The 25,721-nt window shown below is 37.0% G+C and overlaps 1 protein-coding gene across 2 annotated transcripts in view; it reads left to right on the top strand.

The window, feature by feature from the left end:
• LOC138060887 (ciliogenesis and planar polarity effector 1-like) overlaps positions 1–15,011 on the top strand; it is a 57,768-nt gene extending 42,757 nt beyond the window's left edge. Inside the window, exons 40-54 of one of the 2 annotated variants that reach the window (XM_068925492.1) lie at positions 724–830; positions 1,083–1,278; positions 1,551–1,795; positions 3,364–3,457; positions 4,130–4,294; positions 6,295–6,325; positions 7,459–7,506; positions 7,745–7,876; positions 8,747–8,912; positions 10,329–10,390; positions 10,822–10,986; positions 12,173–12,285; positions 12,629–12,712; positions 14,133–14,302; positions 14,740–15,011. In XM_068925492.1, coding sequence (XP_068781593.1) covers positions 724–830; positions 1,083–1,278; positions 1,551–1,795; positions 3,364–3,457; positions 4,130–4,294; positions 6,295–6,325; positions 7,459–7,506; positions 7,745–7,876; positions 8,747–8,912; positions 10,329–10,390; positions 10,822–10,986; positions 12,173–12,285; positions 12,629–12,712; positions 14,133–14,302; positions 14,740–14,880 — 1,919 coding nt within the window. In that variant the 3' untranslated portion in view covers positions 14,881–15,011. Of the gene's footprint in view, positions 1–723; positions 831–1,082; positions 1,279–1,550; positions 1,796–3,363; positions 3,458–4,129; positions 4,295–6,294; positions 6,326–7,458; positions 7,507–7,744; positions 7,877–8,746; positions 8,913–10,328; positions 10,391–10,821; positions 10,987–12,172; positions 12,286–12,628; positions 12,713–14,132; positions 14,303–14,739 lie in introns of those variants that run through there. The other variant, XM_068925493.1, reaches the window with a different exon arrangement.
• Positions 15,012–25,721: the final 10,710 nt, after the last annotated feature.

Below are 25,721 nucleotides of genomic sequence, written 5' to 3' on the forward strand. Positions count from 1 at the left end.
GCTATATGTTTAAGTATCAGTGTTCCATTCTTAGACAAGAGTTTTCTTCCTAATCAGTTGTCTTTTGGTTTAGTTTGTAAAACATAAAATAACAAGGTAAACGTTGGGGGGGGGGGGGGGGGGAAGGGGGAGGGGGTGGTAAAAAGGATGATTTATTTTATTTTGGCTTTTTGTACCCCCATTTTTAACTCCTCACTAAACTGTACTGCTTAAGATTCATTACTTAAGTTTATTTTCCCTATGCTAGCCCATGAGCATTCTTTACAGGTAATTTTTCCTTTCTTTCAAAGCCAGCATTGCTTCATTTGGAAGATTATTTTACTATACTGTTTACTTCTTTGCAAATGGTTTACCAAAGATTTTTCTAGCAAAATAGTACCTTTTTCTGGATCAAGTGAAGACATTTTTTTTTTTTTTTTAAGTATTTAGAACAGATTTGGAAATGATTTGCCATTTATACTGTAGCATGTTGCTTTGGTTTTAATCTTTTGAGTGGTTTTTTGCTAATTTATCACAAAAATGAAAAATAAATAGTAATAGATTTTGTTATATACAAACATTAAAGAAACCTATTAAGCTACATTATTTATCCTTATTTTTAAACATTGCTGATCAAAGCTTTTCTTATTGTTTAGAGAATGCAGACCGGTTTCCAAACAGTTTGTCTAAAGTTTCAGGTTTTTTACTGTAAATATAATTCTGATAATTATTCTTTTCTTGTAGAATCATTAAGTGTCCCTGAGATGTTACCACAAGACATGTATTTATACCTCCCCACTGAAGAGAATGAGACACCTTTACCACCTTCCTTGTCTGATGCACCTGATGTGGTTAGTGATGCAATAAATATATGGTTAAAATACACTTAAAATATGCTATTTGTCACATGAATATCACATGAATTTTGATTCTTCGTATCTGGATAGCTCAGTTGTATAATACTGTAGAAAAAATGCAGTTATTCTCTCTTTGAAATAAAAAGTCTCAACTCAAAGTGGTAAGAGGTAAGCACAGGAAATGATTAACAGTTTGCTACTCAGACCACATACTGTATAATTCTTCATGATCTTGTTCTTGTTTAGAATGGACATAAATATATCAATGTGATTGACATTGAGGACAGTGACCTACTTAAAGTTTTGCCCGTCATACCTGAATCTGCAGAAGAGACAGTTACTACACAGCGAAATGAGGAGTTTGAAATTTCGTCTTCTGCAACACTTCATCACATGATAGATTCTGTTACTAGTATACCACCTGAGGAGTTTCAGAAGAAAGGTAAACCATCTTTTTTTTTTTTAATCAGAAAAAGGCTATATATTTTGATTGTAGTATCCTTACCTGCCACAGAAAAACTCATGGCCTTTCCTCCACTCACATCCTACTTCTTTAGTCTTATCGATCGAAACATTCATACATTTAACCTTTTCATGATGATCCTTAACTGCCAATAGATGTTACGTATAGTAAGCTATCCCTAATCATTTTCAGTACTTAAATGTTTGTAGTTAGTTCTGATATGCTGGTGCACTCTCTTTTTTTATTTCAAGACAATCATCTCAAGAATGTATCAATCCAAATACAAAAGGAAGATAAAACGTCTAATTCTGCTAGAGATGATATAACTTGGAACATGTTACATGAGGATGCCAGAACTTTTTGTTCTTCAGGGCTGCCTGCCAAAATAATTGGCAAAGAATACTTTTCCACAAAGTTGCAGGAAATGGATATACAGCTACAGACACTTCAGAACATAGCAGAAAACATGGAGAAGGATTTCAGCAATACTAGACTGGTGAGTTCAGACTGCTAACCTTTGTGGCTGAAATAGTTCCTATTTCCTCTTTAATTAAAGACAAAATTTAGATTTTTGGAATGACATGTTTTCAAGCTTGCTTAGTATATGTTGAGAGAGAGAATAGTGTACAATTCTTTCATATTTAGTGCTGAATCTGTTGGCTCCCATAGTTACTTAGAGTAGACCGCATGCTTGCCAGACTGACAACGTTCTTATTGAATGAGCACAGTATATGCAATTTCCCTAGAACTGGGAGGGTGGAATGGCCCAAAACTTCAGACGCAGCAAGAGATCTTTTTAGCAAAGATTTCTGCCATTTTGCTTCTGCAAAATATTATGAGACTATTTCTGGAAACTGTTACTATTTATTTTATAAAATATTTATATTGTTTGCATTTTAATAAATCTAAATATATAAATAAAAATAAACATATTTTGGACATAGTGCATTTGGGTGGTCTTATACGTAGTTCAGGAAATACTGTTTTATAAGCTGTGACAAAAATCTGATAAGAAATTAAAAATTGGCAACAGAATCTGGCTTCTTAATGCTGCATTTAATTTCCTAAAAAATTCAGGTGTGATTTACTTTACATTTCTGCGAAATGGGGAATGTTCGTAATATTTCTTCCTCTTACTTTGAAATTTTAATGAAGTTTAGAACACCATGGGAGTGACTATTTTAAGCATTAGCCAATAGGTTCTGATTTTACCTAGCTGGTATAAAATTTTCTTATTTTCTTAGCACACTAAAAAAAACTAAGCCAATTTCCACTTCTTGGGGAACTGGCTTAATACTGAATGAATTCAATATTACTTTGTGTAATTTCACAGCATTTACTCTTTATATAGTCATTCGAAATGATAGTGTCCATTCCCTGCCCTCCCGAATATTCACAGAAATGTAAGGACCTCAATGTGTCACCTGCAAACATTTATTGCACGGACCTGGTTCGCTTAATCACTTAAATCGTTCCTCCAGGTGATTATCTAATCTGCTTTTTAAAAGCATGCAGTGAAAAAAATCTGACGTGCCCTCTCTTTGTTCCATCATTTTGCTGCACTTAAGGATTAAAAACTTCTTCTGAATATCTAGCCCACATCCTGTTCACTGAAAATAAGCTGATTTTCTATTTTGCCCTTCTTTCAGTGCACACCAGTTCATCATTATTCCTTTTGTAACAATTTCTTATGTATTGGAAATCAGTTATATGTAAGAATACTGATAAATCAATTGTCTCAACCTGGGATAGTCAGTTTTAGTTTTCACTTTCTATTTTCGCTTTCTGGAAACTCTTGACTTAGGAAGAATATGGATTTTTTTTATTTTTTTATTTTTTAGAAAAAATACATTAAGAAACTGTTTAAATGAAAAAGTCTACTTGAGCTACTTTGATTCCTGAATAATTTTCTTTGTTTTGATTAGGGATACTTCAGTAAAATACTTACGTGCTTCTGAGAAAAAAAGTGTATGTAAAGCAATCTTTGCAAGAATATCTGCTATGTAATTGTCAGAAATACTTTGAAGAATATATTGTTAATGGGTTTTGCTGCTTCATTCATAGCTAGTGAAAATAATAGAAGATTTTGAAATGGCTGCCAATGCAGACCTTGGTGCTCATCCCTCAATCTCTGAAGGTGCTGGAATCATTGGTGATGGTACGTGTTCAGTTAACTGAAGGATGGTAAACTTTGGATTGAAACTTGGCAAACTTTTTTTTTCCACTGAAGTGTAACGCTATGACAAAAAATATATTGAAAAATGCATCAAACATTTACAAATTGAAAGAAAATCAAAGGTAGAAAATTTGAGTAATGTTATGAATAATGCCTCAGCCGAAATATATTTGAAAATATTTATATACTTTAATCTTTTCCAAAAGCATAGTACGGGACCTGGTCTTCAGTTTTAAAGATGATAGTATATATTTCTGTTATCTCATAAAACCGAAGTTGGTGCTTTTGAGGGCTTTGCTTGCTGATAAATGGATGTGAAGTTTGCTCTTTGTATGTAATGAAACTTTTTTCATATGTCTTTGGTGGCTATGTATTTTAATATCTTCTCATCTTAATAAAAGCTTACATCTACTTAACTGTTTGCTAGAACTGGTGTATTGAATAATTTATTGTTAGCATAACAATTGATTGTAGTATATACTTACTTAGAGCTGCTATACTTTGCCAAGGAGCCCCTGAAAATTATAACTTCAAATTGGTCTAGGTTGGAAACATAACTAAATGTGGCACTAACGCAAGCTATGTGAGTTTTTGCATTATGTTTTTGTTCATTGGTCTATGTTAATTACTATGTTGTTTTTTCCACGGGATCAGAACATTATTCGACAGGCCTGATTTTTGCAGATGTTATGGATGATGAAAAGAAAGGGTTAAAACTGGAACATCCTGTACCCAGTTATACGACATTGGAAGTGCCCTCTTCTGCCTCTGCAGCTTCTGCTTCTAACTTTCCCAGTGGCATAAAGTCGTCATGTGCTGGTATCATTTTTATATTTATTTTTCCCTTTTTCTCCTTTTAAAGATGAGCAAACCTTTTCTCCCTTGTATTAACACTTTCTCATTACTGTTGAACAGAATGTTGTGTGATGCTAATGAGCATTTTATGTTGTACAGTGTCACTGAACTTCAAAAACAGTTCAGCAGTGAATTATGCTTGTACTCAAATTTACTCCATCTGCAATGTTATTGAAGGAAAGTTAATAGCTTTGGGTGTAATTCTGAAGCCGTTCACTATGCTGTTTCGTAATTATTTACTGAAGTAGTACCATGAATCTAAACAGGCACAGTGCCACAGAACACTCATACCTTCCTCCCATAGCTGTCTTTATCATCTGTGGTGTTCTCCTATATGTTAGAGATGAGATTTCAGTTAAATCCAGTCCACCTAAGCAAAATAAATTGTTTTATATCACTACGTGGTAACTACTAGCTATGTCATAAAACATTATTTCATGAGGTCTCATTTCTTTTTGCAAGCTTAATACTGCATTTGTAGTTATGAAGACTACAGTAGCATTAAAAGAAGGAGGAAAATTCACTGTGCAAGCAATGTATTCTGTATGTTTGAAAATGTAGGCTATCATATTTTATCTGTTTCCTGTATGGCTTGCTTTCAAGCTTCTAGTAATTATGTATACAGTTTGTGTGTGTTGTGTGTGTGTGTATATATAAAATATTATATATATTATAATTATAATATTATATCTATTATAATATATGTAATTAATATATATATATATTATAATATGTATATAAATATATTATATATATTTGCAAAAATGCATTTGCCAGTCATGTTTTCAGCAGTCTACCTTAAAGGGTATTAAAACATAGTTCATATATCTGCATGTAGCAGCAGTGAAACTCAAATGATGTGCACAGCTAGATAAATTATATAAATATTACAACATTTATAGTTGCCCCTTTAAATACAAACCTGTTATTTGCAAGCTAAGAAAACTGTAGGTGATACTGAGTTACAACTGTAATTTGATGAATGAGTACAGTTTAGCTTAGGAAGGATGATGGTGCTCTTGTCCGCAGCTCTCTGTTCTACCCACACTGTCTACGCATCTGTGCTATTCAGAGTCACAGAATGGTTGAGATTGGAAGGGACCTCTGGAGATCGTCTAGTCCAACCCCACTGCTCAAGCAAGGCTACCTACAGCTGGCTGTCCAGGACTGTGTCCAGACAGCTTTTGAATATCTCCAAAGGTGGAGACTCCACAACCTCTCTGGGCAGCCTGTTCCAGTGCTTAAATTTGTTCCAGTCACCCTCACAGTAAAAAAAGTTTTACCTTAGATTCCGATAGAACTTCCTATGTTTCAGTTTGTGCCCATTGCCTCTCGTCCTGTCGCTGGGCACCACTGAAAAGAGTCTGGCTCAGTCTTCCTTACACCCTCTCTTCAGATATTTATTATACATATTGATAGGATTCCCTACTCAATCTTCTCTTCTCTGGGCTAAACAATCCCTGCTCTCTCAGTCTTTTCTCATATGAGAGATGCTCCAGTGCCTTAATCATCTTTGTAGCCCTTTGCTGGACTTGACTTTGTTCTTCAGCCACACTCCCTGAATCCCTGCAGTTCATAGCCTGGCTTTTTTGAGTAAGTGGAAATTGCTTATTTTCCATAAAAAGCTGTACAGTTAATCAGAAGGGATCAGAAGCTAACTGAAGTAGCATTAAAAGGAGGAGGGATAGGGCAGGGCAGAAAACTGACAACAGTGACCTCATCTTCCCACTAAAACTATCCCTGCCGGTCAGGGAGCTGTTAATAAATGTTCTCTGAAGACTCTGTATTAATGTGGCTGTAGATCACAGGACATTAAGACTATGTACAATATTCATTTATTTTTAAGGTGAACATATTCAGGTCCACATATTTCTGTGTGTTATCCCTCAAGCTGTTTAATATATGTATTGTTAGCTTGTTTACAAATATGCAGTTTTTATTAACAGTGGCTGTTTCTTTTTCAGACTTTCATGTACATGAAGAATTAACTCGTAGGTATGTGTTTTGACAAAACTGATGATTTGGTTGAAAATTAGTTTATTTTAAACTCCTACCAAAAAGGGGACTCTCAGTGTAAAACTGTCACTTATGTAAAAGTTCAAACATTAGTTTTCAAACTGAATGGAAGCCTATTTATTAGCCAGTTTTAGAAACTCATTCTGTAGTGTCTGTTTGGTAGTGCCTGTTAAATTTGTTTTATCCAAAGCATTCTGTTGATCATTCAAAACTGCCTTCTACTTAAAAGCAACGGAGTTGTTAACGTAGAATGTCTGTGTGCGTTTGTTGATGTTTCTCCTATTTGCAAAATCTTGCCTACGGAGGATGACTGCCACTAGAAATTACCATATGAACAATGTAGAGCAACAGACTGAAGATTTCAAAAGTGGAATGATTTATCCATTAAAGGGAAATGGGCTGGCATACATACTTTAAGCTGTTAACTGCTGCTTATCATCTGGATCCAGCTTTGCAGGGGAAAAAAGTAGCTGGCTTCCATGTCTTGCTAATCATTCTGCTTACAGTTAATTCCTTAATAAATATTACCTAAAGCATAGTGGTAAAATGTATGGTTTAGGTTATTGTTTAAATATTTTAAGCCAAACTGGTTGTTGTGACTGAAGCAGATTACGGAGTGATTACATGACTTTGAGGAGGGGGTGTGAGGCCATCTTTAGCAGATCATGATTTTACCCAAAGGAGTGACTCGAAGTAACTGTAGCTTACAGTAGTAAGCTACATGTAGATTTAGCTTTTCTTGAGAGCGATTGATTAAAATAGAGGAGAGAAATGTGCAGAATTCAGGTAAAACCACTCTCGCACTCACGCTGGTCCTTGGTGCTCAGCTGGCTGGGTCAAAAGGTCCTTGAGAGTCAGGGTTCCTGAAACAGGCAGTGTCCTGCAGCTTCAGCTCAGCATGTGCAGCAATACAAGCCCTGTGGGTGTTCCTAGCTGCCTGGGCTGCCACCCTGAGCCTCCTCAGGGGCAGCTCTGCTCATGTCCACCCTAGTGGACCTCAGGTAGTCCATCTTGGGCTAGGGCCATGTTTCCTGATGCTGCATTCAGACCCCTCTTTGCTGCCAGGCTCCTCACATTAGCGAGATCTCACTCATTCTGTCTCATTCACACAGGAGAGTGACAAAATTTGCCGCCTGCGGGATGACAGTGAAGCTAATAAGGTGATGGCTGGTAACTTTTTAAAGACAGTGCATTTGCACACTCCCTTAATGTATTGTTCTGTGTGTAGTAACACAATGAGATGTTGGGGAGAAAGAAAATTCAGTCTAAAGGATTTTGGTAAAACAACATGGATGTTCTCATTTTGAGTGTAAACGGAAGGATTTTTAGCTTGTTGTTCTTAGAAGCATATTCTACTTTAAATCAGTAACAATTTCTTTCCCCTCCCCCCTCTTTAAGATCTTCAGAAGATCCCCTGCAAATTACTGGCCTGAGTGGTGTTACTGACGTCATTAATGATCTTATAGAGGAAGGTGGTGTCTCTCCGATGGAGCTGGGCTTTACACAAATGCAAGCTAAGAAAATCTGTAGGTAATAACACAGCTGTTTTTATTATATATTGATTAAATAATCCTAACTCTGGTTATTCTCCTCATAGCTTTAACCCTGCTAAATCACACATTTGCTTACATCAAGTATTGAGTTGATTGATGTTAATAGGACCAGTATTAGAACTGGTAATTGGCCGCTCTTTTACTGGCCTTTATTGTAAAACGCGCTAATTGGTATGTTTTTGGTATTTGGCTTAAAGTTCTTTCCTTCCTAGTTGCTTGTACCTGCTCCTTCTTCTACCAGGCATAGGCTGGTGCACAACTCTGCACATACAGCCAATTCAGTTCAGCCAAGGGAACATGAGCCTCCTAAAGCAGTTCTGATTGGCAGAAGAGAAATTTCCTGTCAGTGGCAGATCAACTTCAGAAGCTCTCCGTTAACAGAACTTTCTGTAGAAGACTGGGAGTGTTTAAGTTTATACCTTAAATAGAGAAGTTAATGTTTTTAAAATAACTTTGTATCGTTACACAAATAGACTTGTGAAGGAGCTTGTAGGTTGAGGGAGGGAACAGAAAACATGATTTAAAAAAAAAAAATCAGACCAGAGAGATATTAAGACTGTTATACTGTACAATTAATAATCAAAGCTCATACCAATATGACTTCCAGGTTTTATTGTGCCAGTTATCCTGTAAAGACAGTAACACACAATCACTATAAAAAAAACTTTGGTTCTGTTATTTGAGTGAAAATGACATATAGAATGAAAGCTTTAGGGAACATCTTGGAAATTATTTGCATGCCAGGATGTTTATTACATTTTACAGAATTTTGAGCGCTTTGGTACACTGTCATAGTTTACAATTTAAAGGATGTGATAGATTGCGTCTCATTTACCTCTGCTCTCAGGAGCCATGATTCTGCTGCTGGACACCATCAAAAAACAGAAAAGGAGAAGAAAGAGATACGAGCATGGATGAAAAGAAAGCAAAAGGAAAGACTGAGAGAATATCTGAAGAAACTGGATGAGCAAAGACAGAAAGAGCATAATCCATTCAATTTAAGAAAGAATATGGTAAGCATACTGGTATCTTGAAGAGTAACTGTTAGGTATTGTACAAGTACTGATGGCTCAGTTTAAGTCTGATAAAAGCTCTTAGTGATTTTTTTTTTTTCTGCATTAATATTGATTTTTTTAAAACTTTTTTAGAAATCTTGTTGGGACTGCCCGTAATTGTGTCAGAAGTGATCAGTAAGCGAAGATACTACAGTGTTTCTGTCAGGCTGCCGTAATGATGGTGGCAGTTATGACTTGTCTGCCGGATGTAGAGTCGGGAAGTATAATCCCTGCTCTAACTATAATGGAGACAGCTGTAATGTTCTCCAAGAAAAGATTTATTTTGATAAGGATTGGGAACGACAGGCGTTGTAAAGAAGTGTTTAATCTTTGTTTGATCTTTCCCAAAAAGAAAACATAATGAATTTTAAAAGCCCAGTTCAAGTGCCAACATCTTTTATGACGGTGATAGGATACTGAGGGCAGCAGCCATCCTTGTCATTCGTATACACAGATGTGTATGCAATTATGGATGGTCAGCAGAAATATGAGAATCTGGCATCTATCTCGAGTTTCTGAAGAAATGTTTTTGTCCAAGTTTCAACACAGACCACAGGTTTTTTTTAATTACTGAAAGTACATTGATGGCCTGATACATTGCTTCTGATCTGCACTGGGCTGGCAATAACTGAAGGAAAAAAAAAAAAGTACAAAAGCAGTTAAGAAATAATTTCCTAATCTGTAATATGTCATAAAATTGATATTTGTCACCTGGAAATAATTTCCTAATCTGTAATATGTCATAAAATTGATATTTGTCACCTGGATATCTTCAAGACCTGAAAAGACACCACTGAGTCTGGGGGATCTCCATGATTGCAGGAGTAGAAACAGAGGCCCACAGCGGCTATATCCCCGTAATTTGTACTGATCAACAGAACGCAGGGTTTTCTTTAAATTCATTGATGCTTTTGTTATAGCATTTGCTCCTGAAATCATTAGCTTTCGTTACAAAAATAGCCTAAAAAAATTCAAATTGTGCTCTAGCAAACAAGTCAAAGTGCAACCTTTCCTTGTTTTTTAAATTAATTACTGTTAGGAAAGTACATTGGCTTTTAGGAAGCTGACTTGTGAGGACATCTGAAACCTTGAGCTTGACAACGATGACCTCTCCTTAAGAATATGAAAATTTTAAGCGTATGAGCTATGGAGGGCGGCAGTGGAGGCTTCCAGTATGTTTTTAGAGCTTAGGAGTTTATACAGACAACCTTTACTGAATCTCCTGGTAGGGCTATATGCTTTCATATTATTTTTTGTTTTAGCTGGAGAGCATCTTAAACAGTATCTTCAAGCCAAATAGATCCAAATATTAAAGGTCGGAGGTTGGACAGTACACAATAAATTAATGATTGTTTGCTATACTTTCTTTTACAGCACTGTAATCTTACTTCAAAGGAAATTAAATTGATGCAGAAGAAGAAAGAAGAAAAAGACAAGTAAGTTGCTATAAATGTAACCTGTGGTTTTCTTATTTGTATGCTAGTCTTCCAGTCTTAAGGAGGAGCTGATTATAACTATCTTGACTGTGAAATTTCGTGGCTTTTCGACCAAAAGCATGAACAATTCATGTTTGCTTTGCTATTTAGGAAAAGTCAGAACGTTTTTCATCTTTTATATTCTTCATTATCCAAATACCTATTTTTTTTTTTAAAGATTGACTCATTTGTTCTGGCAAATAAATGCTTTATGTTTTTGCTAATCATCTTAACAGGGATAGTATATGTCCTATGGAATTGCAAAAGGATGTCCTTCTGTACTGGCTAACAAATAACCCTAGAAAAAAATACTGAAGAATCCACAAGCCAGTTTTAGTTAAAGGAGTGCTAGCATGAATTAATCTGTAATGCCATGCTTACTTTCTCTATAGAGCCCTCTTATCTGAACATCACAGTATGAGAGTATCGCAAGCACTTTTCCTAATGAATGAAATGTTATCTGAAACAGCGGTGTTACCTGGAAATGAACATAGACCGTTGTCCAAGACAAGATCACTTCAGGAGTACAGAAAACAGCATATTGCATCTACTAACAGGTAGCAACTGTAAGCATTAACTCTGCTTTGATGTAGTGGCCTCTTTACCACACTTGACCACAAGGCATAGTGCTACTTGGTGTAGGATTAGCTTGAGAGAAGTTTTATATTATGGCAGAATCAAAAATACACTTTATAGAAGGGTCTGAATCAGAGGAGTCTTGAATTCCTGAACCAATCTTCTTAAAACTGCTAGAGCAGAATCTTGGAGGGAGTCTTAAAAGTGGTTGTGATTTGCCTCTTTGACCACAGAATCAGCCAACTCTAGTTAGAGCTGTTATCAGTGTCCTAACCCCCTCTGCTCAACAGCAATCAGGGTCCTGGAATGCAGCCAATAACATTGTTAATGATTTCGTTAGCATCTGGTAACAAGAAAAGTTGTTTTTGCAAGTAAACGTACTACTGCTCATACATATGGACTACATACATTAGTTTTCAGCAAACCCTAGGAGATTCACTCTCTTCCTTTCTAATTTAAGAAGTATTCCTCATTTTTTCATTATTTAGAATTTTACTTCCTTGTTTTGCACTTTGCTTATTGCCTTTTGAGCAGATGGTGGTATCCGAGTATTACAAATTGGGAACTGTGTTCCTCTTGATAGTCTTAATGTCACAAATACATAATCTAGGTGTTTATTGCAGTATACTGTTTCTTCTACAGACAGTTTTGTCACCCAGAATAATAGGAGGAAGGTGGGTACTTCACATAATCCTGTAACTTCCAGACTCAGACATCTCTGCATCTCCCTTTTTAATAGGTGAAATTGGAGGATAAATCATTCAACTGGTTGCAGCGTTGCATAGAGCCTACTGGTGTCCAAGAGCAGTTCTGCCAACATCAGCCTTGCCAGAATCAGAAGTGCTAAGTAGTGCTTTCACACAGAAAGCCACGTTTAGGAGTGGTAGTAACTTCCAGCTAGTAAGTTTTGTTGGAGCTAAACCGGTTCTTTGTAAAGCCAGTTTCATAAGTCTTCACTGTGATCCCTAGCACTTCTGATTCTGGTGAGGCTTACTGGCCCCACAAGCACTGTGTGATGCTGATCTTGAGCTAAGTGAGCTGTAGAAGATTTTTGTGGCACTTTTGCCTGGTCTGAATAAGCCTTGTTAGATGCAAGTTGTGTGGATGAATGATATGTGGAGAATGGTGGTAAGTGTTTTTTGTTGTATTTTGTTTTTCTTCTTGTAGAAGGCATCCTAAGAGCTGCATTCTGTCGGAAAGGAGCAGGATTGCTGCCAAATCCAGCTTTGGTCAAACAAGACCCTGTTTCACCCCAGCTCTTGGTTTAGCACAATCCAGGGGTAAGAACGTAATTTTCTTAATGAGTGCACGTAGTGAAGATCTTTTTTGAGTTACTACCAGATTTTGAGAGGGAGGAGTTTTCATTTCGATGCAGAAAATCAGACTCAGTCATAGAAGTCTCCTGGCCTGAGCATGCCAGAATTGTGATATCATTGGCCTGTCAAATAATGAGTTACCTTTTCTTATCATCCCTTTCCAAAGACCATAATAGCTTAATTTGCCATGGCAAGAGTACTGTGTAATCCAGGAAGCATATATATGTATGAAATTTTTGAAATATCTTTTGAGTAGATTTGCATCTACTGAATATATCAATAGAAGTTTTTTCTTTTGTCTTCCTAGGCAATACCACTATGCTGTTACAGAAAAGTACTTCTAGAGAAAGACCAAGACATGCAACAAACTGTCCTGTTAATTCTAGATACTGTAAGTTACAGAGATCAAAGACACAGTGCTGTTGAGCTATAGAATGTAGTGGAGCAATAAGACCCAGAGAACACATTTCATACATATTACATGCCTGGGTGGGATTTCTGCAAGACGGGCCTCAGATACAGTGTTAGTTTAGAGAGAAAAAAATTTTTTTTTCCATTGGAAACTTGTAAAATATTTTTAAAAAATCATCACCTTTGTTTACCTAATGAGATATTTTAGCCAGATGGCAGTTCCCAGATCGCTGCAACAAATATATCATATATTTCATGAGTCTCTGAAACAGATGTTATGAAGTCATAAGGCAAAGAGGACTGGACTTTCTTTTTCAGCTATAGACCACAGAGAGTTAGCAGTACAGGAGGTTGTATTGTGCTTCTTCCTTAACTTTTCTATGCTGCTTACTTAATGAGCTCTTTAAAATAGGAACTTTGTTATCCCTCTGTACAGTGTCTAGTTACAATACTATTTTGTCATAATTTTAGAATGGAAGAATATGACTGGATGAGATTTTTTTAAAAAAAGAAAACAGTTTTACTGATCCTTGTTCCCTATTCCTATCTGCGTAGGTCTGGATCCACCAAAGAGTTTACTCACCTAAATGTTTCTTCCTAATCAAACTAGGATTTGATTGAAACAGAAGCAGGACTTGATTATAAGGGCAGAATTTCTGAATCAGGCAGAAAAAGGTTGCGAGAAGGATCAGTGTGAAATTCAGGAAATAGTGTGGATTGATTCCATTCTCCCTTGCAGTAGAATTATGCTAGTGGCATAATAAAAATCCTGTTTGGCTAGCTAAATGAATTTGAGTTGGCAATACAGGAAAGGGAGAGCGGTGGTAAGCCAACGCGGATTTTTCCTGAATCACTTACCTCTACGCATGTGGAAGACCATTCTCCTCCTCTTTTCCAACATTCTTTTTTAAACTCATTTTAAAAAATACAGGTTGAGCTATCTCTGATCTCACCTCACTGTCTTGTATGTGTTTCTCCAGTGTAACCAACTTGCTGAGGGTTTCACTGAAGTTCCAAGCCTTCCAAGAGCCATATGGTTTCTGGAATCCGAGATTGATGTAGTTGTATTCCTCTATCAAATTACTCCTGATGTAGCAAAGTCCCTTTTGAATATGCCTGCCCTACAGGAGCTGGATGCTGTTGGCACCTTGCACAGTCCTTTTTTACTTAATATCCGGCCCTGGGAAGACTATTCAAAGTGTGAGGCTGGAAGGGACCTGCACCATTCTCCAGCCATCCTCCACCTCAGTTCAACGTAACATGGCATGCTGACGTCAGTAATTGACACGCAGGTTCAGTCCTTAGAACCTAGCGATGCTGTTCTTGGAGAAGTTTCAAGACATTTAGAACAAAGCAGCTGGAAATGTTACAGTGTTATAGTCGGCTTGTTTTCTTCTCAGTTTCTGAGTACAGAGCCAGCAGAACACCAAAACAAAAGCCTCCACCTGTTGCCTCTGCAGTGCAGACTGAAGATCTTGATCATGAGACTGAGCGAGATGTAGTAAGTCCTTGGAGTGTGCCTGATGATATCCAAAGAATACTTCGTAATACTCATGACTCCTTGTTTCAGGTAAGATGTCTTAATTATTTGAGGAATGATCTGATACCTATCATGTAACACTGATCCTTTGTTAATTTCTGCTGTGTTTAAAAAGCGATTCTCTGTCCAAACAGGGTGGGTGGAATAGATGCAGAGGGAAATTTGGGTGATTCAGGATTCACATCCTGATTGCACAGGTTAGGCCTACATTGTGTCCTTATAAGCAAAGTAATTCTTGTGGGCCTTGCAAATGAATATGCTTTATAACAACTGTATAGTCAGGTTGTCTGTCCAGGCAACAGACACTGGTGGGAGTGTGTAAAGAGGATTGTAACTTTCATTTATTGCAAAATTAGCAGATATATAATTTGATGAGGACATGTTTGAAACGAGCATGAACATTTTTACTGGCTTTATAGGGATCTTACATGCACTATGATTCAGCTCATCTTCTCTTCCTTCAATAGGTTTCTGCAGCTCGTACTGTTAGTTTCTCTCCTCTCGGCATTAATGATACTGATGGTGTTTCTGAAAGCACAGGAAGTATCCTCAGCAAACTGGACTGGAATGCAATTGAGGCTATGGTAGCAGATGTGGAAGATAAATGAACAAAATTTCTCTACTGCTGTGCATTTTCAAAGCAATTACCAGTGTTTAGGTTTGTTATTTTTAATAACCATTGCTGTACTTAAAAATGGATTGAACTTGTACTGGTTATCATCTTAAGCAGCACACAATGTCTCTCTACTTTCACACATGCCTGGACAAAGTTAAATTCTTTAACATGTAGTTTGTTTGTAGGATGCCTTCAGCTCAACAAGAACTAAGTGCTAAATGCACACCCATGGTTGTAAACAAGATCCTCTGCATCAGCAACTTTGCCTCTCAGATGCATAGTTTTGTTCTATTTTAAGAGCACTGCACAGCTGTTTTACCAGTTCAACGTGTAACATCTTTACTGATGGAGTGAATTTTGTAACTCAACAGTTGTGATAACCTGATTTAATAAAAGTGAACTTACTAATTTGTACCATAAAGTGATTACATACACACAGCATTGTTATAGCTGTGTTCCACTGTTACTGTGTATGTGCCACTGCCCTAAAACTTACTTGTGCAATAATTTAGAAAAGTTTTTAACATTTTGACAGTTTGAGGTTTGGAAGAAGTATAAACAGTCAAGCAGCAATAAAGTAAATACAGACTTTTGTCAGGAAAATCAGATACAAGTATAAGACACTAAGAACTAAGTACTTAGTGAGGTAAAAAAAAAAAATTACTATTCATCCATTCTGTATAATCCTGTCTTGACAGAGCTCTTCTAGCAGCCCCCAGATGTTTGTAGAAAAATTTCCAATATGTTCAGAGGCCACAAACTATTTTAGTAGTCTGAGCAGGTTCAGGTGGCTCTTTCCCAACAGCAGCTGTTTTTATTCTTATAGTGAAGAAATTTAAGTTTTTGATGAAAGGGTGTTAAGTTCATATGGTTAATTGCTGTCACTCAACATTGTAATAGTTAGTTACAAAAATAATTTTTACCCTTTTCAGAGTGACGCTGCATCTTGGCAAACACCCAGAAATATTTTTCAGAGAAAGACTTTAATGGGATTGCAGACATATCAGGATAGAATTTCCAGTTTCTCTATACCCAGAGATTGAAAATGGCTGTGTATTTTAGCAGTCCTCTCAGAGCTGCATGAATTTGTCCCACAAGAGTGGCCAGAGAGCAAGACTGAGCCAGTAGTAGTAGGAGTGAGCATCTCCAAATGAATAGAGCAAGTACTTTACTTTTAAAAAGAGTCAGCCCAAAGCATGAAAATGTGACTTCTACTCACAGTCTCAAAATGCCTTTCTCCAGGATGCCAGCAAAGACAGCATCAGTAAGTAACTTCTGTTCTTGGTGGAGAAAAACTGGAAAATTCTAGTTAAGCAAAGTATGAAAGTCCCTATGTGATCAGAGCCTGCTGTGAAAAGGAAGAGAAAAAAATCAGGGTCAAGACGGTTCCTCTTAAACTGTCTCCTAAAAGGTTCATGAATTACACAAGCAATGATGGTAGGAAGGGAAACCCTATCAGACCCAGCCTTTGTTTCTGATGCTAAATACAATATTAGTCATTAGATGTTAATGCATAGGTTGTGCTGCACAAACATATTAAAACAGAAATCACTCTCCCCATAAGTGAGGCTAACAAATATGGTAGTTCCATAGCAGATGACTTCTTTTATACAAGTTACCAAGATAATGTACCTGCGGTCCTAAAAAAATGCTTTGCAATGCCTAAAGTTGTTTGTGAAGAATTCATAGATCTTGCCAGTAGCTATCTGAAGATGAAAATGTTCAGATAAGTTTAGGGGGAAGATGCAGACACGAGGAATCAAGATTCTGTTTATAAAAAAAAGGGTATTGATGTTTGAAGGACCATTCTATTCTCTCTTCACATACATAGCTTATTCCTTAATACGTACTTTAGTGTCTGGGATGATACAGCACTCGCAGGTATAAATGAAAGTAAGTAAGTAAGTATTGTAAAAAGTAAGAAATAAATAAGAAGGGTTGAAGGAATAAGGTGGTTCACCCACTTTCCTCAAGCCAGATATCGCCAAGTGCTAAAGGAAAAAAAAGTGTATGAGTAATTAAGTAATTTCAACCTAACTGGGGAGAAGACACTCCTTCCTCTAGCCTTTTTTTCCCCTACAGCATCCCAGATCATTAAACCAAGGGCAGAGAAGCAGTTGAAAGACCTTCCAACCATGACATTCAAACCTTCCACTCTGCATGAGACATGGTGGAAGCAAGTACCTGGGCAAAGCTCTACCTATAGAATCAAAGCAGTGTGAAAAAGCCCTCCTACGTGTGTAGGGACGGGATCATCAGAAGCTACCTCCTAATCCTGCTGCTCACGCAGACTCAAGAAAAGTTCTGTTGCACTTTCTCTTACTCTTCAATGTCTCTTTTTAAGACCAGAGATGAAACTTTTCAGTAGGTTTTCTCTGAGCAGAGCAGAGTCTCTTTCCTTCTACACTGCCACTCTCCAAAGGCAACTCAAACAAAATACATAAAGAAATAGCTCCAGCAAGTGTTTGCTACCAGGATGAAATAGGTCAAAAACCTTGAGTCCAAATCCTGAAGTCATGGCATTCTCTTAGAAACAAATTGAAAAAAATATTTTTTTTTCTGCTGTCTATGTAAAGGTTTCTATTTGAAATATAGATGTATTTGTAAATGTATTTACAAACCCCATCTGACACAGGGCAGTCCCTCTTGCCTCTCTACCTCTCGGAGGCTGTTATTACATTATCATCAGTACCAAGAATGACATGCATAAGGAGATCATGTCATCTTTCCATTCCCCACTCCCAAAAATTGATAATCCTTTTAGTTGTGTTTTATATTTTAGTTGCCTTATTATTTTTTGAGCGGTTCAGAAGCAAAGCTTTTTAAGACTCTCATACAAAGCTCAAAGAGAAATGAATGCTCACCTTCAAATGAAGGCTTAAGAGTCTCAACAAACACCAGACTCCAGAAGCTGGAACTTCAGAAAACAACGAGGAAGTTAGTTAGTTAGTAAATACAAAATAAAATTAAATGCAATAGATCAAAGGAAAAAAGAGCAAATGACAAGCAATTCCAGTAACCCATATGCCGTAATTATTCCTATGATGGACTGTCCCATCCCCCATCTTTTGTCTAAAAAGAAAGAAAGCGGTGCATTACATGCACCCATAATAAAGCTTAGAAGTTACCTGTTTCTTGCTTCTGTTTACAGGTACGGCTCTGTTCCGCATCAAATATAGAAATGCTCTTTCAGCACAGAAAGAACAGACAGAGAATCAGAATGTAAAGTAAGTTTCCTTATTAGAGTGGTTTCCTCATTTGCTAGTGCTCCTAGGAAGGAAACATTTCCCCCTCAGCCACTTTAAACATTAAAAAAATGTTATTATCCTGATCAGCAATAACTGGACCTACATTTGGAAATACTTGCACAGAAATACTGTATTTAATAACCCATGCCTAACCACCATCACATCATAACCATCAGTGACTCCAGTTAGAAGCGTGACATGCTGACACATGCATGCGCACGCACACTCGCTCGCTTGCTCTCTCTCTCTCACACGCGCGCACAATTTCTGAGAAATCCCCAAAACATCCAGGTGAGCCCTATTTTACAATTTGTTGTTAAATTATCATGAAATTTATACTTTAGATAGATAGTGTATTGCCTTGCCATTGTATGTTGTTTCAAAGAGTTTTTAAATGTTTTCAAAGGGAAGGGAAGCAAAGCTGTCCTTTCCAAGTAATGAAAAGTCCTGTTGCCTCAAGAAAATAAAGAACCCATCTTTCCTTTCATCAGCTTAATGTAAGGTGAAAAGTTTCAGCAGTTCAACAGCTGATGATTCCAACTGTTTCAGGATCACTTTGTTTGTTAGCACGAAAGGCTATAAATGGAAAGTTCCTGTAAAGCTGACAGTGATTTGAAACAAAACCACCCTTAAACAAAGTCTTCTTTTGCTCAAGGTACAATACATGGTGCCATAACGTACAAGGAAGGGTTTGACCAGACTTCTACTTACTTACCAGGTAGACTCTGAGGCAAGACGGTTTCATACAACTTGGGCATTGGCTTGTTGTTTCTGTTGCTTTTCATTTTTGCTTTCTTCAGAGTGATCTTACTAAGGGAAATATCCAATAGATTATCAAATCAGCTGCTTGTTTCCCTAAGGAATACCAGGGCATTAGTCTCCTCCCCTTAAGTTACCCTGAAGATTAAAAACAAAACGGTTATTTAATGCCCATGAGATAGATAGATAGCAATTTCTCTTTCAGCAGTTCTCCAGATAACCAGGTATTGGCTGATAGTCACTTACCCCTCATCATACCCACAAGAGCTGTAGATAAAAGCCCCTCATGGCTTTACAACTTCTTGAAGTTGTGCCCTTAATGGTAAACTGCCAGGATCCTAGGACCAAAGACCAGGTATTACCAGTTGAGGGAGAAATATGCTATTAGGATCAGTATTTTACTCTGCTCAGCAAGGACAGCAAAAGGAGCTTTCTTGATTGGGATCTGAAAAAAAAAAAAGATGCTCCTAAGAACCATGTATGAATTTATCCATTGTGCTCAATGTATTTGTTATAAAACAGGGAATGCGAACAGCTTTATTTTTTGTTGTTTTGTTCTTTTCATAGTAGTGACTTGTCATTTTTATTTTATTGGGTGCAAAACAACCCAATGTTACGATGCTGTGAACAGAAGCTCTTTTCTGCAAAATGCAGTTGAATCATTTTACCCCATCTGTGGATTTCCACAGGTGGTTGAGCAACTTTGAGAGAAGAACATCTCAATTAGAAGTGTACTTTTTAATCCACAGGAAGAAAGGGATGTAAATCGTAAGCGCTGCTATTCTCCAGAAAGATGAGTGCAGGTTTCTGTAACGTCAGTCTTGAAACTCATCTGAAAACTTCCTTCCATTGTCCATGTTGTTGACAGAAAAGGTTCCTTGTTTTAAAACACTTCATGCACTGGCTGATTTTAGCTCCTGGTATAGGGAAACTGGTATTTGCACTACACCATATTGGTATTCCTAGCGTCCAGATGTCCAGTTAGGAACACTGAATGTCTCAGGAACTGCATCAGCAGCCTTTTAAATGCGTGCAGAAGTTTGTGTGAAGGGAATCACAGAATCACAGAATCGTTTAGGTTGGAAGGGACCTTTGGAGATCATCTCGTCCAACCTCCCTGCTCAAGCAGGGTCACCTAAAGCATATTGCCCAGGATCACATCCAGACGGGTTCTGAATATCTCCAGCGAAGGAGACTCCACCACCTCTCTGGGCAACCTGTTCCAATGCTCTGTCACCCTCACAGTGAAGAAGTTTTTCCTCAGGTTCAGATGGAACTTCCTGTGGTTCAGCTTGTGCCCGTTGCCTCTTGTCCTGTTGCTGGGCACCACGGAGAAGAGACTGGCCTCATCCTCTTGACACTCCCCCTTCAGATACTTGTACACGTTGATGAGATCGCCTCTCAATCTTCTCTTCTCCAGGCTGAAAAGTCCCAGCTCTTGCAGTCTTTCTTCATAGGAGAGGTGCTCCAGCCCTCTAATCATCTTGGTAGCCCTTGGAAGGGCTACTGTTATTTAGAGAAGCAAGATACAACCACCTTATGCAATGCTCTGCTGACAAAAAAAAAAAAGCAATTTAGAATTGCCTTTAAAAGTCTCACCTCAGGGTAGGGGGCCACAGTCATCTTCCTGATGAGTGAGATAACATCTGTCTAGAACAAGAACAGATTCCAAGTCAACTGAGACACAGCAGACTGATGCAAGTCCAAGGTATCCTATTCCTCCTTGTGAAGCCAAGGAAAGCAGGTTTAACACATATAGAACAGGTTGTTTGCTTTACCAGTTGGAATATTTTGATACTTTATTAATCATTTTCCTCTGAAACATAGCAATTGGGAGACAAGAGTCAATGGTATTTTCACAGGTGAAAACAAGTTCTTTTCCAAAAGAAAAGATACTATAAAGATAAAGCAAAGATACAAACAATGCCCAAAGGTATTAAAATACATCTCTATTAAAATTCCTTATCTGTAATATTTTGTACTTTATTTTCACCCATTCTACATCTTAAAATAGTTCAGTCTTTAGTAGGTCTAGTCAGTACTTCTCAGAAAGTAAAACAAAAACAAAAAACCAAAAAAAACCACACACACACTCCACACCTTCCATGGGAAATAAAAGACAGAGCTACATAAATAAAAAGGTATTTTGGTAATTGTTATTCTTTAATATAAAATCTTAATTATTAAGGAAGCTCAAAGAATAAAAAAGAAAATGGTACTTAACCTGTCATCAATTGTCTTTAGATGTTTATCTCCGTATTTTACATTTCAGAACAAGTTTGTGTCTTTGTCAGAGCTCTGGCTGAGATACTTAACTGAGAAACTGCTGAAGAGATGTCAAGTTATGTGAAAAGACAGCCTAAGGTATATGGGGCTTGCATATATGTTTTATTTCCAAAAATAATGCCTCAGCAAAGAAAGAGAAGGTGTCATCTATGGGGAACATACAAGGAAAGGGAAGTACCTATTGTGCTTCCTAGCTCCTCAAAATCATGCTCATGAAGATGGAAGACAGCATGTTTAGGCATAGGATAAACTACTTTAAAAGAATTTTACACAGGTTTGGAGAAGTTGTTTTTGCACTGGAACATGTATGTAAACTGAAGTCTGCACTAAACTTGAAAAAATCTGTAAAAAAAAAAAAAGGAATAAATATTTATTAATAGCTACTATCCAACCAATAAATACATCCCTAGAACTTGCTTTTGAAATCATACTGCACAGCTTTGTGTAAGGCAGAAGAGATAAGGCACCAACTCAGAGCCTCAAGAGGAATGTTATTGAACTCAAAATAAACAAACGAAACAAAAAAAACCCAAACCAACACCCATTCTTCTAACGTACAAAGACACAGCAAATAAAAAGGAAGGTATGTTTAGAAGAGACAAAGTTAAAAAGGATCTTTTGAGACACGTGTGCCTTGCGCTGACCGACTAGCTGCATCCTTCTAAGAATACTTAATATGACATTTAAAGTAGCAGCATTTTGAGTGCCTTTCTTAGCCACCATGTCAAATTGAAGATAGGAAACTCCAGCAACCATGGAGCATCCAATAATAATCAATATTGTCCAAAGAGAAAGCAGGCGTGTGGAAGACTACATGCCCAAACTGTGGTTGATCTGGAAACAAACTGAGATTTGGGATGGATGACTGAAGGAAGGCTGAACACCCACTTGGTGACAACTTCTGCCCCAGTCAGTTCACATGGATTTCTATATGAAGGGAAGAAAAGGAATCCTCTCCAAGTAGAGCAATATCTTCAAAAGAAAGTGGCTTTCCAGTTACTCAGGAAATAATCCTCCTCCTCCTTTGTGGTTATTTGGTTTTAAAATACAACTGATACTTTGAGAACACAGCAGACAGACTTTTGGAGGAACAAATTATTTAAGGAACAAACTTCTGCCTTTCCAGAAATCTGTGTTTCACAGCTGGGCACAAGTTTAACCAAAATACTACAAATGGTGATTTTGGCAAACTTTCAATTCTAAATTAAGTTTTAGTAAAAAACAAAAAAAAAAAAATTGAGCTTTCCAGCTTGCTATTGAGCTGGTCAAAACTGAGAATTTTATAAAATGTGTAACAGCTGTTACATATGTATCTATATTTTAGAAAAAAACCCACTATCTGCATTACTCTTTTTTCCCCAATCAGTCCTTTTGGATAGCAAATAAAAATAGACAGCAACAAGACTGTTGTCCCAGGAAAGCACAAGTCCCAGGTTTGTGCTTGTGAAGGCAACATTAGGAAGAAGCAGATGATCCCTTATAGGGTTTCTCAAAAACCAATTAACTGAAGCAACAGACTTGGGATGTTTCTAGCATACTGGCATACATTGTGTAGGCCTCTATAACGGGACGGAGTACTTCAAACAAGGAGCAGGTAAAACAAACTCCGAAACTATTTTGTGGGAAGAAAAAGATGAGAGTGCAGTGAAAATGAGCGGATTTTAAAAAAAGCTGGATATGTGTGTGTGTGTGTGCGTGCATCCCTGCACTTTTTTTTAATTTTTTTAACATCTAAACCCAGCAGTTGACAAGATGCCCCATGCAAGCCAGAATACTGCTCAGAGCTACAACTTCAAAAGGCAGGCTTTACATTACAAATACCTAAGTAATAACCTTGTTTGACAGTCAGTCCCCTGGAGGGGAGGGGGAAAATCAACTAAATTTCTGTCTTGGTGCCAAAAGGCTGTAACAGTAGCTAAACCCAGGATACTTGTTTTCAAAACAAAAATCTGAGCCTTTCAACAGAGCTTTGCTAAGTGCAGTTACGGAGAAAAGCTCTTTCAAAATCAAAGCATTTCTTGCAATACTTGCCAAAATACTAAAGAAATACTTGCCACTTTGTGTCACAAACTGTAACTGGGGCAACCAATTAACTGGTAGCATACGTTTACAACTCCAGTGTCCTAGACTGCCTTGCCTGATAGATGGTTGCTAAAATATATGCCACACACAGAGTCACTATAATGGCAGTTGGTTGCCTAAACTAATGATGCTCCACATCAGAATAAAATTCCCCCAACCTTCCCTGCTCACCCCACCACATACAAAGAAAACAGGCTAAGGATTTCAGATCCTCTTGGTGACTCTAAATACATATCTGTATTTCCTTTTAGTTTTCAAAAACAATATAATCTGTGCACTTTGAGAAGGATTTCTGGATGAGACACTTCACAACTCAGGATCTGGAAACAGTGTATGCAATTTCATGTATGCTGATGAAAACTGTTCCTGAAGATTGCATAGACGCTATTGATAGATGCTATTGGAAAGGAAGGATTTCCTATAAAGGGAAATCTAAAAATAGGTGAGCCTATCTGAACGAAGGAGAAACTAGTAATATTGTATATACAAATTCTGACGGGTCGAGCACGGACTGGCAAGAGTTCTTTCAGAATAATCCAAGAACAGATTCCTCAGCTGGCTTACAGCAGTCCCAGGCATGAGCCAGTTTTATGAGCACAACGAGAAAGGGATCCAAACAAAAGAGTGTATGCGCATTCTAGGATAAAAACTTGCAAGTTCCACTTTGGAAGGGTCCAAACTGAACTCTTGAAACATTTATTTTAAATAAATGAAATATGAAAATACTATGAATTTCTTTGTATATAACAATAACACTTTAATATTTAGTCAAGGATCAGGAAAACTAAAATCTTACTACTTACATTAAAAACTCACCCATTACAACTCAGTACTTTAACGATAAGATGACAATTTCTCTGAGGGATACGGAAATGCTTGTATGATTACAGTGTGGCTCTTCAGTGAGTGGAAGCAAACTAGGATGTAACACTTGTGCCTTGAGCTCTCACTATTTCTAGTCTATAAGATTCAGGAGCGTTGGGCCCACAAACAAAAGCATTAGGTATTTGTTTGGATTCGGCTCCAAGAATACACGTCTGGGGCTCAAAGCTAAAACGTAAGTGCTTAGCTTTACGGAAAGGATCAATTGAATTGATCCATTCATTAATACGGAACATTAACACCTGCATTTAGGCAGAATATCCTGGTGTCTAGCCAGCACCAGATGAGCCAGCCTTAACTACAAACTTTTTGTGGTTGTGCGCCACAAATACTATTTCAGTGCTACAATGTGTTTCATGTTATAGTTAATATTCAGCACAATGCAATTACTCCACGTTAACAATTTTCTCACTTGCGACATCACAACATCAAAACAAATGCTAAAGTTCGACTCAAACTTTAAAATTTTAAATAGCTTTTTAATGGCCACACCTCACTAAAACACTTATGCTACATATTTCCCACATCTAACTTTACACGTTAGATTAGTTAATATAAGCAAATAGGGAACCTCAAAAAATACAAAAGGGCATTACTGAATCATTTAAAAAAATACTTATTTGTAATTAAAGTTTTGTCAGAAAACTACTGTGATCTTTCATAGCTGCAGATCATGAAAATACTCAAAAATTATTCTGCAATTTTACAATACTGAGGTGGAAGATTAAAAATAATCATCTCAATCTCATTTATTTAGATTGTGGAAGTATCTGTGTTTTCTTAAAAAGTACAATATGGCTAGTGTTAATTTTAAAAGCTTAACAACATCCCTTTGTTATGTAAGTTACCTCAACAAGTTTTCATGTACAGAACATGTATTCAAAGGGAGAAAATAGTAAGAATTAACAAAAAAAAAAAAAAATCAATAATCATTATAGTTATGTATGTAAAAATCTACAGCCATACAGTGAAAAAATACTACAAAGCTATGTCAAAACAAAGGAGTAAAATTCTATTATTGTATCAATTACTGCACTGCAGCATGTTTTTTTTCCTTTTTTAGGTAAAAAGAAACTTATCTTGGTATATGCTATTGCCAGGAACGTGGTTTACGTTGGTAAATGCTCAGGTGCTTCTCAGAGTAAGTACTGATTACAATTGCAGCCTCAGGCATTCTGCTTCGTATAGCTGAGAATCATAAACCCTCATTACACATAGCTATTAGGAATTTGTTTTCCAAAAATGAACTCTGCTACCTTTTTCCTTCACAGTAAGTAACTTAAATGTGATAGGCAAAGCATTTGTGATAGGCAAAACAAAACGAAGTATTACCATGAATCAGGGATAGTACAGAAGGGGAAAATTCAACTCTAACTAGTAAGAATCTTATTCAATAATCAATTTTATAAGTCTATATTATATTCTAGTCAACAGCCCTTTGGCATATCACACAATACAGTAATAGTCCAAATCTTCTCAACTGAGATAACTTTAGACCTCAGGTTTTTGTTGTTTAATTATAATTTCTTTGATATTTTATTCTAATAAATACCAAACAAACTGAAATAAAACTCTT

Source organism: Struthio camelus, chromosome W (assembly GCF_040807025.1).
Source record: "Struthio camelus isolate bStrCam1 chromosome W, bStrCam1.hap1, whole genome shotgun sequence".
Taxonomy (NCBI): domain Eukaryota; kingdom Metazoa; phylum Chordata; class Aves; order Struthioniformes; family Struthionidae; genus Struthio; species Struthio camelus.